The sequence below is a fragment of the Hemiscyllium ocellatum genome, chromosome 3 (genome assembly GCF_020745735.1).
Source record: "Hemiscyllium ocellatum isolate sHemOce1 chromosome 3, sHemOce1.pat.X.cur, whole genome shotgun sequence".
Lineage (NCBI taxonomy): Eukaryota > Metazoa > Chordata > Chondrichthyes > Orectolobiformes > Hemiscylliidae > Hemiscyllium > Hemiscyllium ocellatum.
The window spans coordinates 79,063,568-79,080,217 of record NC_083403.1 but is presented as its reverse complement, the minus strand read 5'-3'; the positions used below and the strand labels follow the sequence as shown (position 1 = coordinate 79,080,217).

Sequence of the window (16,650 nt, the reverse complement as noted above, 5' to 3'; positions counted from 1 at the left end):
AACTGTTCAATTTGTTCTTTTAAAAATTGTGATGTTTGTAGAAATTAATTTCAAAATGAGCTAATCTCTTGTTGGCTTTGTAATTGTTCTGTATTGGGTGAAATAAATCCATTCAAACACTTTATAAAGACAGCATTGAGTATAGGAGTTGAAATGTCATGTTGTGGCTGTACAGGACACTTTTGAATACTTTATGCAATTCTGGTTTCCTTCCTAAAGGAAGGATGTTGTGAAACCTGAAAGGATTCAGAAAATATTGACAAGGATGTTGCCGGGGTTGGAGCGTTTCAGCAATAGGGAGACTGAATATGCTGGGAGAGGTTATCCTGGAGCATATAAGGCTGAGGGGTGACATTATAGAGGTTTACAAAATCATGAGGGCCCTGGACAGGATAAATAGACAAGGTCTTGTACCTGGATTGGAGAAGTCCAGAACTAGAGTGTATACGTTTCGGGCAAGAGGGGAAAGATTTAGAAGGAAGTGGTGTAGAGGCTGGAACAATTACATTTAAAAGGCATCTGGGTGGGTACACGAATTGGAAGGGTTTGTAGAGATACAGAGTGGGACAATACGGCACAGTCATTTTGGCGTGAGCGATTTGGCGTGGCCTGTTTGGCGCAGCCTATTTTGCTGCAGACCCATTTAGGCGCAGAACTATTTTGGTGCAGATATACAGTAGCCATCAACAAAAATCAACATAATAGTAGAATTATTAAATAGATAGTTTCCAGTAACTTGAAGTTATTATTAAGATAACTAGGCATCAAAGAAAAACAACATAATAGTAGAATTATTTAATGGGTAGTTTCCAGTAGGTTATAGTTATTTGTGTATCAACTGCATTCAGTCTGTGATTAGTCCACTCCTAACTGTGGTTCCTCAAAATTTCTAAATGAAAAAAAAATGACCCATTAAATATCCTGAATTTCTTTAATTTCAATGGAATACAAGTTCAAAGTCACAGTTGATAATGTCAGGGCGGCACTCAGGCTGTATTTCCAGAACCATTTCAAATAATTTATCATATGTTGTTCGTAACTTATTTGGGAGTAAAGCATACAACAGTGGGAACACACCTTTATGCAATTCCCCTAAAATAACATAAACTTGTGAAAATAGAGGTGGGGAAATTTTGAATGTTCCATCAACATATTTCTTTTTTGATTGTTTCAGAAACTCGGCATTCCTTTTTCTTCCAAATATAAGAATTCTGCAGGTGGTGCTACCGCTGTCATAGAGTCACGGCTAGTAAAAATTGTTCTTCATTATATTCATTAACAGAATATGTTTTAAAGCTATCTGGAATTACAAGTTCTTCTAAATTTCTTGGATTTACTGGGTAAGCAGCAATTTCTTCCCTTGTCCTACGAACCATTTTCTTCAGCTCTCTGTTGTTAGGCATTGTTCCTTGGCAAGCTTCCAACAAATTTTCTAGGCACTCGTTAATCATTTGTAAAGTTCCCTCTACAGCTGTATTTCTTTGATGACTAGTTATTTTAATAATAACTACAAACCACTGGAAACTACCCATTTAATAATTCTACTATTATGTTGATTTTCGTTGACGACTACCGTATATCTGCGCCAAAATAGTTCTGCGCCTAAATAGGTCTGTGGCAAAATAAGCTGCGCCAAACAGGCCGCGCCAAATCACTAACGCCAAAATGGCTGCACCGAATGGTCCTAAATCCATAGAGATATGGGCCAAGTGCTGGGAAATGGGACTAAATTAAGTTAGGATATCTGGTCAGCATGGATGAGTTGGACCGAAGGTCTGTTTCTGTGCTATACATCTCGATTATCCTAAATAAAACAAACAAAATTATCTTCATGTACCTTTAGACAATGACTTACCCCACATAGTATTTTGTACATTTTTAGTTCTTTATTCTCCTTCTGTTCAGTGTCAACTTGAAAATTCATCATTTGATCCTGTGAAGAATGCATTTTTGATCCTCAGCAATATGTATAAGTTCTCAAAGCTTGGTGAAAAGCAGCTGCGACACAGTTCATGATCTCATGCCCACATTCTCTGAGTCCTCCTTTTAGTACTTCTTACTCCTACTGATTTGGTAAACCAGTTGACTCATTAATTTAGGTGGTACAAAGATCAAGATTATTATCTCTACAGTGAATACATATAGCAATAATTTATTACATTAGGTATTCAATTCTAAGCAGGGGTTAAAATCTGAGGAAAATAAACAGTTGCAATGTAATTTTGAAGTATTACACAACACTATTAAAAAGAATTTTTATTATCAATTTTGAATGTTTGCACTCAAACCTCCATTAGATTTCATGGGGTAGCCATAATTATAAAGATTGATTCAATTGTTGCCAACTGGTTGACTCCTTAGTCCAAGGGAAAACTTGCAATGTGCTTCCAAATAGTTGAAAATTAAAATCATTGGAATAGATCCAGCTCTAATGAAGTTGGAGAATTATTTGTTCTTTTTTTTAAGAAAAGTGCTATGTTTCATATTTTTTAAGACACTGTATACATAGCTGCACATTCAAGGATGTTTTCTTAAACTATTGTACAATCATAGGTACATTATTTTTATTAAATCACTGTAGATTCATACACGTTATAAGAATTCACAATTTATTATTTACGGGGTTACGGAACATTCCTACTGCAGATGCTTGAATGAAAATAAAAAACGGGAGAGCTGTAAATAGATTGTTAATTTGTTTCTCCAATCTTACCCTATCAAACAGAGTCAAAATCACCTCCAGCAGATATTCTGTGCAATCTCAAACATGTCATCCAACTGTAAGAAGACTTTCTTCTACCTGTAGGCCTAAATTTAATCCCATTCATCAAGTGAGGACTTTCAAACTCACACACAAAAGAGTAACAAATCTGACTGATTAGTTAATGAGGTCCCTGCCATTTCTGACTTAAAGCAAGTAACAGATAACTCTCAGATACAGAAATAAAGAGGTCAAGCAGTGTTCCCACATAGGGGGCAAGACCAAGAATATGTTTTCACAGTCTAACTCATTTAGCTTTAGTTTAAATAGAAAATGCTAGTAAATTAGACCTTTACTATTCTTTTCAATTAAACAGCATTGGGTCAGCAAAGTACCTGCTATAAAAATGACATGTTGGATAGTCAGATACTGAATATAAAATAAACCCAAAGCTGTTTTTATTTGTGCAAGGTTCCTCTCAGTCCATAGTAAAAGAATCTGCATGACAAAATGGGTAATATGCAAATGCTTAATTGACAAAGGATCCAAGACTCTAATACCAGCTTCCAGGTTGCAGTAAGCAATGCATGGAGTTCAAAGGCTGCCAGGTATATATTTGTGATGCAGAATTTTGCTTTCCCTTCTAAAAACACAGGAACACATGGTGAAAATGCTTAGAGTCTTGTCACCTGGTGATGGTATTTGCACTCCCTTTTTGTTGGCCGAAGTTCACGAACCACACTATGCTCTCAACTTCAAAGTACACATCATAAAGTGTGGAGTGACGAAACAATTTTCATACTGCTCTGTCACACGTCTGCACCAATTCATATAGGTTTACCTTAATCAGCAAGGTTCATGTTTAGAATGCAAGTTAGGACAACCAGACGAAACTACCATCAGTCCAAGCTCTCAGAGACATGGGACAAACTTCTCAAAAAACATGGGAGAATGAAGAAGATGTATGATCTATATCAGTGCAGAACAGGCTAATTTGTACATTGGACTGGAAGTTCAGAGTCCTACAGTTATCACAGGAAATATATTATTCCAGAGTGGTTCCTTAGCCTCATTCCTACGAAGTCACAAGACTGGAAGATGCAGCATTGAGGAAAATTAGAATCCAGCTCACAGAACTGTAGAATATTCCAGTTGCACGCAACACATTTGCACACAAATAACGTGAAGTTCTTGAGGAAACCAATCAACATGCTAACAACGTGCGAGAATCCATAATTTGAGAACACCCAGGTTCAAAATGTAACTGTCCAGAAAGTTGCACTGTCCCAGGTTCCAGAAAGACTGTGTTCTAAAGTTGCTTTATGATTAATCAGAGGATACGGCACACAAGAAGACAATCATTTTTACACCTGCTCTCCAATGAACATTAAGATTTACTACATTCTACTGTTTTTTCCCCACATTCTTGAACATTATTATAATTTTAATACTAATTCAATGCCGTCTTGAATTAATATTGCTTGAAATACTTACATTTGAAGGATTGTGGAAAATTGATGCATTTCACGTTTCGTGGAATTGGCTATAATTGTTTCTTTAAGGGAAAGTTAAATGGAACGTACCCTGCAGGCATTGGGGACTTTTGTTAATAATGCTTCGTGTAAATTATGGGAAGGAAGTGGGAGCAAACTGTGCGAGGTGGGAAGCAGATGTGGGGAGATCACTAGATGAAATGAGATTAGTGACCGTGGTGGACACAGTGGCCTGGTGTTCCATGGTGAGCTCATGATTCAGGGGGAGATAGGAGAAGGTGTCTGACAGCTGGTGCTCAACCTTTGCAATGTAGAGGTCAGCACATCAGACAACAACAGCACTCCCCTTGTTGGCAGGCTAGATTGCTTTAGTGCAAAGTGACAGCACACTGTAGGACTCAGGAATCAAGAGAAGCTGAGGAAAAACACCTACATAACGTCTTCAGGAACAAAGGGTACCCAATAAGCACAGTCTGATTCCTACACAACAGATCTAAATAAGAAGACACAACACGCACAGAGACTCTAGCCACTCTGCCATACGTTAAAAATGATTTGGAGGAGTCGGTGTTGGAATGAGGTGGACAAAGTTAAAAATCACACAACGTTCTGGGTAATCCAAGATGGAGGACGGGAAAAATTTCTGGCTGTAAGAGCTGCTCCTTTTTTTGTGGTATTTTAGGTGTTGGAGGTGATTTCCTCGAATTCCAGGAGCAGCAATTACTGTTTTAAATGCTGCTGCAGTGTTTTAGAACTTTTGGAAGAAAAAAGTCAAAACAACAGCAGTTTAAAGGGAGAAGAGCAGACAAAGGAAGCACATGGTGAGGACAGTGCAGGAGAGAGAGAGAGAGAGAGAGAGAGAACCTGCACAGTTACCACCTTTGCTGTTTGAATTCGTGTATCGCTGGACATCGGACTGCGTCTGGGAAAATTAACAAACAGTGAAATTCACAACTAATCTTGGAGGAACTGTTGGGCGAAGTTCACAGCACAGAATCAGATAAGTTAATTGTTGTTTTAAGTCTGTCCAAGAGAAAGGCTGCAGGAGTGGATACAGTGGATTCTTTCTTGATTATATGATTTTGGAGATAAGTCTCTTGATTAAACTTAAAATATAAGCCATAACTATTAATTTAACCTGGGACAGTGTTTGTAGAGGAATAAGACAGTGTTATTTTCTCGGTCTGTATATTGTGAAGGAGCAAAAATGGCCTTTGCAGTGATATGTACTTCTTGTCAGATGTGGGAGTTTAAAGAAAGTTTAAGGGTTACTGCGAATTATATCTGCCATAAATGGTTTTAGATGCGAATCTAATCAGATCGAGTGGATCGGTTGGAGAGACAGATAGAAGCGATGAGGAATTTGCAACAGCAACAGTATGTGATGGATGGCAGTTACAGGAAGTGGGGGGACGTCTCAGATACAGTCACATTGATGGGTTAACTCCAGGAAGGGTAAGAGAGGTAGGCAGCTAGAGCAGGAGTCTTTTGTGGATATACCCATTTCAAACAGGTATGCTGTTTTGGAAAATGAAGGGGGTGATGGATTCTCAGGGGAACGTAGCACAAACAGCCAAGTTCCCGGTATTGAGACTGGCTCTAATGCAACGAGGCGTACGTTGGCTTCCAAGAGATCAATTGTGTTAGGGCATTCTGTAGTCAGAGGTACAGACAGACGTTTCTGAGGCCAGCAGAGAAAAAGCAGAATGGTGTGTTGTTTCCCTGGTGCCAGGATCAAGGGTGTCTCAGAGAGGGTGCAGAATGTTCTCACGGGAGAGAGGGGCAAGGAGGTCTTGTCCACATTGGAAGGGAAAAGGTTGAGATTCTGAAGGGAGATTACAGAGAGTTAGGCAGAAATTTAAAAAGGAGGTTCTCAAGGGTAGTAATATCTGGATTACTCCCAGTGCTACAAGCTAGTGAGGGCAGGAATAGGAGGATAGAGCAGATGAATGCATGGCTGAGGAGCTGGTGTATGGGAGAAGGATTCACATTTTTGGATCATTGGAATCTCTTTTGGGGTAGAAGTGACCTGTAAAAGCAGGACAGATCGCACCTAAATTGGAAGGGGACTAATATACTGGCAGGGATATTTGCACGAACTGCTTGGGAGGATTTAAACTAGTAAGGTAGGGGGTGGGACCCAGGGAGATAATGAGGAAAGAGATCGATCTGAGACAGGTACAGCTGAGAACAGAAGTGAGTCAAACAGTCAGGGCAGGTAGGGACAAAGTTGGACTAATAAATTAAACTGCATTTATTTCAATGCAAGGGGCCTAACAGAGAAGGCAGATGAACTCAGGGCATGGTTAGGAACATGGGACTGGGATATCATAGCAATTATGGAAACATGGCTCAGGGATGGACAGGACTGGCAGCTTAATGTTCCAGGATACAATGCTACAGGAAGGATAGAAAGGGAGGCAAGAGAGGAGGGGGAGTGTCATTTTTGATAAGGGATAGCATTACACTGTGTTGAGGGAGGATCTTCCCGGAAATACATTCAGGGAAGTTATTTGGGTGGAACTGAGAAATAAGAACGGGATGATCACATTATTGGGTTTGTATTATAGACCCCCCCAATAGTTAGAGGGAAATTGAGAAACAAACTTGTAAGGGGATCTCAGTTATCTGTAAGAATAATAGGGTAGTTATGGTAGGGGATTTTAACTTTCCAAACATCGACTGGGACTGCCATAGTGTTAAAGGTTTAGATGGAAAGAAATTTCTTAAGTGCATACAAGACAATTTTCTGATTCAGTATGTGGATGTACCTAATAGAGAAGGTGCAAAACTTGACCTACTCTTGGGAAATAAGGCAGGGCAGGTGACTGAGGTGTCAGTGGGGGAGCACTTTGGGGCCAGCGACCATAATTCTATTCATTTTAAAATAGTGATGGAAAAGGATAGACCAGATCTAAAAGTTGAAGTTCTAAATTGGAGAAAGGCCAATTTTGACAGTATTAGGCAAGAACATTTGAAAGTTGATTGGAGGCAGATGTTCGCAGGTAAAGGGATGGCTGGAAAATGGGAAGCCTTCAGAAATGAGATAACAAGAATCCAGGGAAAGTATATTCCTGTCAGGGTGAAAGGGAAGGCTGGTAGGTATAGAAAATGCTGGATGACGAAAGAAATTGAGGGTTTGGTTAAGAAAAAGAAGGAAGCAAATGTCAGGTATAGACAGGATAGATCGAGTGAATCCTTAGAAGAGTATAAAAAAAGTTGGGGTATACTTACGAAGGAAATCAGAAGGGCAAAACGGGGACATGAGATAGCTTTGGCAAATAGAATTAAGGAGAATCCAAAGGGTTTTTATAAATATATAAAGGACAAAAGGGTAACTAGGGAGAGAATAGGGCCCCTCAAAGATCAGCAAGGCGGCCTTTGTGTGGAGCCACAGAAAATGGGAGATATACTAAATGAATATTTTGCATTAGTATTTACTGTGGAAAAGGATATGGAAGATATAGACTGTAGGGAAATAGATGGTGACATCTTGCAAAATATCCATATTACAGAGGAACAAGTGCTGGATGTCTTGAAACAGTTAAAGGTGGATAAGTCCCCAGGACCTGATCAGGTGTACCTGAGAACTCTGTGGGAAGCTAGAGAAGTGACTGCTGGGCCTCTTGCTGAGATATTTGAATCATTGATAGTCACAGGTGAGGTTCTGGAAGACTGGAGGTTGGCAAACGTGGTGCCACTGTTTAAGAAGGGCAGTAAAGACAAGCCAGGGAACTATAGACCGGTGAGCCTGACCTCGGTGGTGGGCAAGTTGTTGGAGGGAATCCTGAGGGACAGGATGTGCATGTATTTGAAAAGGCAAGGACTGATTCAGGATAGTCAACATGGCATTGTATGTGGGAAATCATGTCTCACAAACTTGATGGAGTTTTTTGAAGAAGTAACAATGAAGATTGATGAGGGCAGAGCAGTAGACATGAACTATATGGACTTCAGTAAGGCGTTCAACAAGGTTCCCCATGGGAGACTGGTTAGAAAGGTTAGATCTCATGGAATACAGGGAGAACTAGCCATTTAGATACAGAAATGGCTCAAAGGTAGAAGACAGAGGGTGGTGGTGAAGGGTTGCTTTTCAGACTGGAGGCCTGTGACCAGTGGAGTGCCACAAGGATCGGTGCTGGGCCCTCTATTTTTTGTCATTTACATAAATGATTTGGATGCGTGCATAAGAGGTACAGTTAGTAAGTTTGCAGATGACATCAAAATTGGAGGTGTACAGTGAAGAGGGTTACCTCAGATTACAACAGGATCTGGACCAGATTCTGATAAATGCCAGGTGCTGCATTTTGAGAAAGTAAATCTTACACTTAATGGTAAGGTTCGAGGGAGTGTTGCTGAACAAAGAGACCTTGGAGTGCAGGTTCATAGCCCCTTGGAAGTTGAGTCGCAGATAGATAGGATAGTGAAGAAGGCATTTGGTATGCTTTCCTTGATTGATCAGAGTATTGAGTACAGGAGTTGGGAGGTCATGTTGTGGCTCTACAGGACATTGGTTAGACCACTTTTGGAATATTGCGTGCAATTCTGGTCTCCTTTCTGTTGGAAAGATGTTGTGAAACTTGAAAGGGTTCAGAAAAGATTTACAAGGATGTTGCCAGGGTGGAGGATCTGAGCTACAGGCTGGGGCTGTTTTCCCTGGAGCGTCAGAGGCTGAGGGATGACCTTATAGAGGTTTACAAAATTATGAGGGACATGAACAGAATAAATAGACAAAGTCTTTTCCCTGGGGTCGGGGAGTCCAGAACTAGAGGGCATAGGTTTAGGGTGAGAGGGGAAAGAAATAAAAGATACCTAAGGGGCAACGTATTCACGCAGAGGGTGGTACGTGTATGGAATGAGCTGCCAGAGGAAGTGGTGGAGACTGGTCCAATTGCAACATTTAAGAGGCATTTGGATGGGTATATGAATAGGAAGGGTTTGGAGGGATATGGGCCGGGTATTGGCAGGTGGGACTAGATTGGGTTGGGATATCTGGTCAGCATGGACGGGTTGGACCGTAGGTCTGTTTCCACGCTGTATATCTTTATGACTCTATGACCTGGTTATAGTCCAACAGGTTTAATTGGAAGCACTAGCTTTTGAGGAGCCGCCTCTTCTATAACCTGGTGTTGTGTGATTTTTAACTTTATACATTAAAAGACATCTCGGAGATGACGACCAAACTAATCCAGCTGCTAGGCATCATAGAAGCCCACAAACCTACCACTAAACTGAAACAGCTCCTGATGAATTTAAAGGATCCCGTACCAACAACCAGCAGAACGAACGTCATATACAAAATACCCTTCAAGAACTGCAACAAACAGTACATTGGACAGACAGCAAGAAACTAATCACCTGGATACATGAGCACCAACTCGACACCAAAATACATGACCAACTATCACTGGTATCCATACATACAAAGAGGGACACCAGCTTGACTGGACAAATCATCCAGGTCAGGCAGCATCCAAGGAACAGGAAATTCGACGTTTCAGGCATAAGCCCTTCATCAGGAATGAGGAAAGTGTGTCCAGCAGACTAAGATAAAAAGTAGGGAGGAGGGACTTGGGGGAGGGGTGTCCCTCCTCCCTACCTTTTATCTTAGCCTGCTGGACACACTTTCCTCATTCCTGATGAAGGGTTTATGCCCGAAACGTCAAAATTCCTGTTCCTTGGATGCTGCCTGACCTGCTGCGCTTTTCCAGCAACACATTTTCAGCTCTGATCTCCAGCATCTGCAGACCTCACTTTCTCCTGGACAATTCATCCATCCTGGCTAAACAAAGACGCGAGTGGGAATTCCTCGAGACCTGGCATTCAAACCAGAACTCCATTAACAAACATATCAATTTGGACCCCATTTACCAACCTCTCAGAAAAAGAACCAGAAGTGATATCACCCACCACAACAGACCAAGACATATAAATAGCAAGCGGGACAGAACACTACACTTCATTGGAGGCTCACTGATGACGTTACCTAGCATGGTGACGATACATCTGAAAAAAAAATTAGCAGCTCAGCAAGCAAACTTACAACCTGTAATGCAATACGTTGTATGTGGCTTTTATGTGGAAAAAAGGGGATGTTGTGTTATTGTTTTAAGAGCTGAGTTGAGTTGGATACAATCATGAGTCAAAAAGTGTGGTGCAGGAAAAGCACAGTCAGGCAGCATCCGAGGAGGAAGAGAGTTAACATTTCGAGCATGAGCTCTTCATCAGGAATGTGAGGGCGGCCCAAGGGGGCTGAGAGATAAATGGGAGGGGGGTGTGTGGGTAAAGGCAAGGTAGCTGGGAATGAGATAGGTAGAGATGATAGATAAGAGAGGAGGATGGAGCGAATAGGTGGGAAGGACAGTTCAAGCAGGCGGTGCCGATTGGAAGGCTCGATCAGGGATAAGGTGGGGGGAGGTGAAATTAGGAAACTGGTGAAATCGGCATTGATCTCGTGTGGTTGGAGGTCCCAAGGTGGAAGATGAGGCGTTGGGTGGTGAGAGTTTGGCAGTGGAGAGGACCCAAGACTTGCATGTCCTTGGCAGAATAGGAGAAAGAGTTAAAGTGTTTGGCCACAGGGCGATGGGGTTGTTTACTGCATGTCCCATAGATGTTCCGTGAAATGTTCTGCAAGTTGGCGTCCTGTTTCCCCAATGTAGAGGAGACTACATCGAGAGCAACAGACACAGTGTGGAAGTACAGTATGGATAACCCACCGCCATCAAAACCACTGCGAAGTCTGCCCAGCACGTCACTTCTGACCAAATAGTTGACACCACCTCAGTTACTTCCGCTCCCACCGACATCACTCAACCGAACACCGCTGACAACATCGCGATAGGCATACATGACATCACTTCTGCCCCCGCAGATGCCACTGAAGGCACCGCTTCCGCATCCGTGACCTCCATGGTGAGCATCACACTTATTGGTGACATCACCCACTATCCCATAACCACACCCACTCCAGAGACAGTCTCCACCCTCACTCCCAACTCCATCCCCACACCAGGTCCTAGCTCCCAACCCTGCCATGTTTTCACCATCCCCCCCATACCTCCCCTTCACTGAGGATGAACGATCAGTCCTGAGTAAAGGCCTCACCTTCATCCCCCTTTGCCACCAGATCAATTAATTCAACATGCGTTGCAACATTGAACTTTTCTTCCGCCGCCTCCGTGTTTACTTTATCCATCAGGACTCCAGCCCACTCTCCGAGGACCCCTTCTCCCACCTCCAACACACTCCATCCACCTGGCCATCCTGTGCTGGTCTGTTACTTGCCTTCGATCTCTTCATCTCCAACTGCCGTTGTGACATTGACCACCTCAACCCTCTCACCAACTCCAACCTCTTATCCTTGCAACGCACAGCCCTTCACTCCCTCTGCTCCAACCCCAACCTCACCATCAAACCAGCAGACAAAGGGGTGTAGTAGTAGTTTAGCACACCGAGCTCTACGCATGAGATCCAGCTATGGCTTCCTCTTCATCGGAATAGTCCATCTTCCGCAGCTACACTAGCACCATTCCCCACCTTTTCCTCTATTACATCGATGACTGTATTGGCACCATCTCTTGCTCCCATGAGGAGGTTGAAAGGTGCAACAACTTCACTAGTACCTTCCACCCGGACCTCAAGTTCACCTCGTCCACCTCAGACAACTCCCACGCCTTCCTGGACCTCTCAACCTCCATTTTTAGTGACCTACACAACATGACATCGATTTCAAACGTACCGACTGCCTAGACTACACCTACTCCTATCCTGCCTCCTGTAAAAACACTATCCTTTACACCCAATTGCTCCACCTCTGCTGCATCTGCTCCTAGGAGGATTAATTCCACTACAGAACATCCCAGATGGCCTCCTTCTTCAAGGACCACAATTTCCTCTCCCATGTGGTCGACGATGCCCTCCAGCACATCTCCTCCACTTCCCACACCTCTGCCCTTGAACCCCAGCCTCCAGTCACAACAAGGAACAAACACCCCTTCTCCTAATCTTCCATCCCATCAACCACTGGATACAATGCATCATCCTCTGCCATTTCCACCACATACAAACAGACCCCACCACCAGGGACATATTTCCCTACCCACCCCTAACAACATTCTGGAGAGACCATTCCCTTCGCAACTCCAGTGTTAGGTCCACATCCCTCCTGGCACCTTCCCCTACCACCGCAAGAAACGCAAAACCTGTGACCAGACCTCCTCCCTCCCCTCCGCCAAGGCCCCAAAATATACCTTCGTATCTGACAGAGATTTACCTGTACTTCCACACGCGTCATCTACTGTGTCCATTGCTCTCGATGTGGTCTCCTCTTAAAAGCAAATAACAGTCACACCACACAAGTGCCAAGCTGTGAACATCTCCCATAAGAGAGATTTAACCATTTCCCCATGGCATTCAATGGCAAATCCATTGCTGAATCTCTCAATATCAACATCCTGGAAGTTATTGTTGAGCAAAAATTGAACTGGACCTGCCAACGCAGGTCAGAGACTAAGCATTTTGAGTTGAGTAAACCTGACACCAAAAATCATGTCTACTACCTAAAAATCACAAGTCAGGAATATGATGGAATACTTCTCACTTGCCCTGATGAGTGAAGCTCCAACTCACCCAAGAAACTCAAGACCACCTAAGATACAGCAGGGTATCTTACAAGTTAAACAATATTTTTATTTGTCCCTAGGCTCAGTAGCATCTGTGTGAACCAATTACAAAACGCATTGAAGAAATTCACCAAGGCTCCTTTGACAGCATCTTCTAAACGCAGTACCACCTAAAAGGGGGAATGAGAAAGCAACCGATGCAAATTTCCCTCCTTGAATTATATCATTGGTTGTCCATTACCGATGGGTCAAAATCCTAGATCTCCCTCCTGAACAGTATTGTGGGTGTCCCTACTTCCTGCTTCAGGTGAACTGCAACAGTTCAAAAACGAACCTCACCACCACTTTCTGCAGGGCAATTAGGAATGGTTAATAAATGTTTGTCCAGTGAGGCCCACTTCCGATGTAAACATTTAATCTTTTCTTAAAAAAATCCCTTGAAAGAACGATCGGGAAATGAGTCAAAACTTCAATTTCCATGCATAAAGAAGTAGCATAGTCTTGTGGGTTCAGTGCTTATCTTGGGTCCCAACATAGCTTTATTTTGGCTTGGATTCTAAATGAGATTTTGGGAGATATTTCAGGGTAACATAGGCTCAGTAGAAAAAGTGAATTTCAGTTAATGTTTTAGGCAGTCTCTGGGTTGGAATTCGCTATCGTTCTGAGGAAGGGTCACCAAGCCCGAGACGTTAACTCTGATTTCTCTTCACAGATGCTGCCAGGTCTGCTGAGCTTTTCCAGCAACTTTATTTTTGTTTTTGATTTACAACAGCTGCATTTTTTTCGGGTTTTCTTCACTCAGGACTTCGTTGTTTCCATCGGGTGCCGCTGGGGGGCAGTGGCTGTCGGCGTTCACTCCCGTAGCCTGGTTAGGTTACCTCTGGTCTTCAGTCAAACAGTAAAGCGGGGCCCTCACTCCCTCATTGCCTTCAACCAGGCGCCGGCTTAATGTAAAAGTGTTCATCAGTTCACATCGCGTGAAGCTGAAAATTGGCAGCGCAGCCAAACCGTCTAGAATATATTGTTTTTCTCGCCCCCGATTTGATTTCACACTTGCAAACAGGGAACGAAAACTTTGACCCGAGACGGTTTTGACAAAAAAGGGCAGCTCTTCGGCTCGGAACTAAAGTGCGGAGGCCGTCGAAGCACGACGGAGGGTGAGAGGAGACGGAACGGCTCAGCCCGGAAGCGGAAACTGCTCGAGACTTCCGTGGATTGAAGGGGAGGCGGCAGTTGGGGGCCGCGAGATGGCGGTTTCTATGGAGACCCAGCTCCAGAGCATCTTCGAGGAGGTGGTGGTGAGTGAGCGAGAGAGAAAGAAAGAGAGATGTTTCGGGTTAGAGGGATTGGGCGGTGGGGTCAGAGAGGGAGATGGGGTCAGATGGAGGGGGTATTAGAGATTTGCAGTTCAGCCAGGCAGGAGATCAAGTTTTAGGTCGAACTATGAAGTCAGAGCTAGAGATGTCCGTTTGGGGTCCGTTACCTGGAGTCTGGTTACCCATTTCTTCCCATCTCATCAAATCCCTGTTCCCATTTTTCTTGCCCAGTTTCCCAGAGATGTCACCAGTGCAGAAAAAGGCGACTACAAAGAAAGGAATTGGAGTAGGAGAGAAATCTAATAAGAAAGATTATTTTAAAAATTCAACTGAGGTTTATATCTGCAATAAGTGTCGTTGGTTGTGAATCCTATCAGATGGAATGGATCAGTTGGAGAGACAGTTAGAGGCAATGAGGAATTTCTAAAAGCGGCAACATGTTCACACAGAGAGTGGTGCGTATATGGAATAAACTGCCAAAGGAGGTGGTGGAGGCTAGCACATGTAAAATGTGTATATGAATAGGAACAGTTTGGAGGGATATGGGCTTGATGCTGGCAGGCATGGTCGAGTTGTTTCCATGCTGTACATCTCTATGATTCTATGACTCTAAATTGTTAAAGTGAGCATTGATCCTTGAAAGATGATATTGAGAATTAATAATGGAGAAACAAGGAAATGGCAGAGAGCTTTGAACAAGTTTTTAAAACTAATCATGGAATCTAGTGCTATTGGCAAAGCCACAATTTGTTGCCCATTCCCAGCTGCTTTTGAATTGACCGACGGACTATTTCAGACACATTTTTGTAGGTCTGGAGTCACGTGTAGACGAAACCAGATAATTATGGCAAAATTCCTTCAGTAAAAGCCTTTAATGAGCCAGTCTGGGTTTTGTAACAATGGTTTCATGATCATCATCACCGAGACTTGATAACTGAATTTAAATTCAACCAACTGACCTAGGGTTTGAACCTGCATCAAGCTCCTCTCTTATTTTCTAATCCAGTGATATTTGCATAATGGTAATGTCTCCCCTTTTGTATCTCTGTTTGCAGAAAAGATAAAAGAAAACATCCCTAGCATAGTGGAAAACCAATAGGGGTAGAGTTAGGGTAAGGACAAAGTAGAAGGATAAACTTAGAATAGCCATGATTATTAGAGGGGAAAGTACTACGGAGACTAATGGAACTGATTGATCCTCTGGACCTAATGGCCTGTCTCCCAGGATTTTAAAAGAAGTGGGTGCATTGCTTGTAATCCTCCAAACTTCCTCAGATTCTGGAAAGGTCATAGAAAATTGGAATACTGGTATTGTAACCTAAGTATTCAGGAGAAGGAGACAGTAAGCAAGGAGCTTTGAGCCAGTTATTCTAACATTTATCATGTGGAAAATAGGATCCATTACTAAGGAGATAATGTTGGGCTGTTTAAAAAGTCATAATGCTATCAAACAGAATCTACATGGTTTGTGAAAAGGAAATTGTGCTTTACAATTTTATTGGCATCCTTTTAAGGTATAGTAATCAGGGTGGATAACGAAGAACCGGTAGTTGTAGATTCTGGTTTCCAAAAGATCACATTAAAAGATTGCGAAACAAGGTAATAGCTCATGGTCTTAGAGGTTGTGGGTGAACATGATGAGAGCATTGGTTGATTAGCAGGAAGATAAAAATTGGAATAAATAGAAGACAAAGGGTGGTGGTGAAGGGTTGTTTTTCACACTGGAGGCCTGTGACCAGTGGAGTGCCACAAGGATTAGTGCTGGGTCCACTACTTTTTTGTCATTTACATAAATGATTTGGATGCGAGCATAAGAGGTGCAGTTAATAAGTTTGCAAATGACACCAAAATTGGAGGTGTAGTGGACAGCGAAGATTACAGCAGGATCCTGACCATATGCTGTACATCTCTATGACTCTAAATACATTTTCAGGTTGGCAAAAAAACTAGTGGAGTGTCATAAGGATTTATGCCGGACCCTCAATTATATTTGATCAATAGTAATAAAATTGATAAATGGTCCTGATTGTAATTTTCTGATAACTTGCTTTCCTACTGATTTTTATATTATGAGTAACATACAGAAAGTTACAAAGGAATATCCACAGATTAAATGAGTGGACAGAAATTTGGCAGATGAAATATAATGCAGAAAAATGTGAAATTGACCACTGGCAAGAACAATAGATGAGCGAAGTGTCCTTTAAATGGAAAGGTAATACAGATGGGGATGTAGAGGGATATGAGTATTCTTGTAAGATTCTTGTAATTGTATGCACAGACAGCAAGTGATTCAGACGGCAGTGGAATGTTGACCTTATTGCAATACGAATATAATATAAAAGTATGTAAGTTTTCATACAACTGCATATAGTATTGGTGAGGTCACACCAAGTGGTGGACCTATTGGCATCAAAAAGAATGAGATGACCTTGTTGGAACATATAAAATTGTATGGAAGGCTTGACGAGGTAGACGCTGGAGAGGGTGATCCCTCTCTTGGGTCTAAAATGAGGAGG

General features: G+C 42.4%; 2 protein-coding genes across 4 annotated transcripts in view; one reads left to right on the top strand and one right to left on the bottom strand.

The window, feature by feature from the left end:
- LOC132835573 (venom phosphodiesterase 2-like) overlaps positions 1–11,389 on the bottom strand; it is a 126,330-nt gene extending 114,941 nt beyond the window's left edge. The window contains exon 1 of the mRNA XM_060854837.1: positions 11,299–11,389. Within this exon, the coding sequence (XP_060710820.1) occupies positions 11,299–11,389 (91 nt within the window). The remainder of the gene's footprint in view (positions 1–11,298) is intronic.
- Positions 11,390–13,886: 2,497 nt separating this feature from the next.
- The window catches only part of med23 (mediator complex subunit 23), a 120,243-nt gene continuing 117,479 nt past the window's right edge, over positions 13,887–16,650 (top strand). For all 3 annotated transcript variants that reach the window (XM_060851272.1, XM_060851267.1, XM_060851259.1), the window contains exon 1: positions 13,887–14,113. In XM_060851272.1, the coding sequence (XP_060707255.1) occupies positions 14,063–14,113 (51 nt within the window). In that variant the 5' untranslated portion in view covers positions 13,887–14,062. The remainder of the gene's footprint in view (positions 14,114–16,650) is intronic.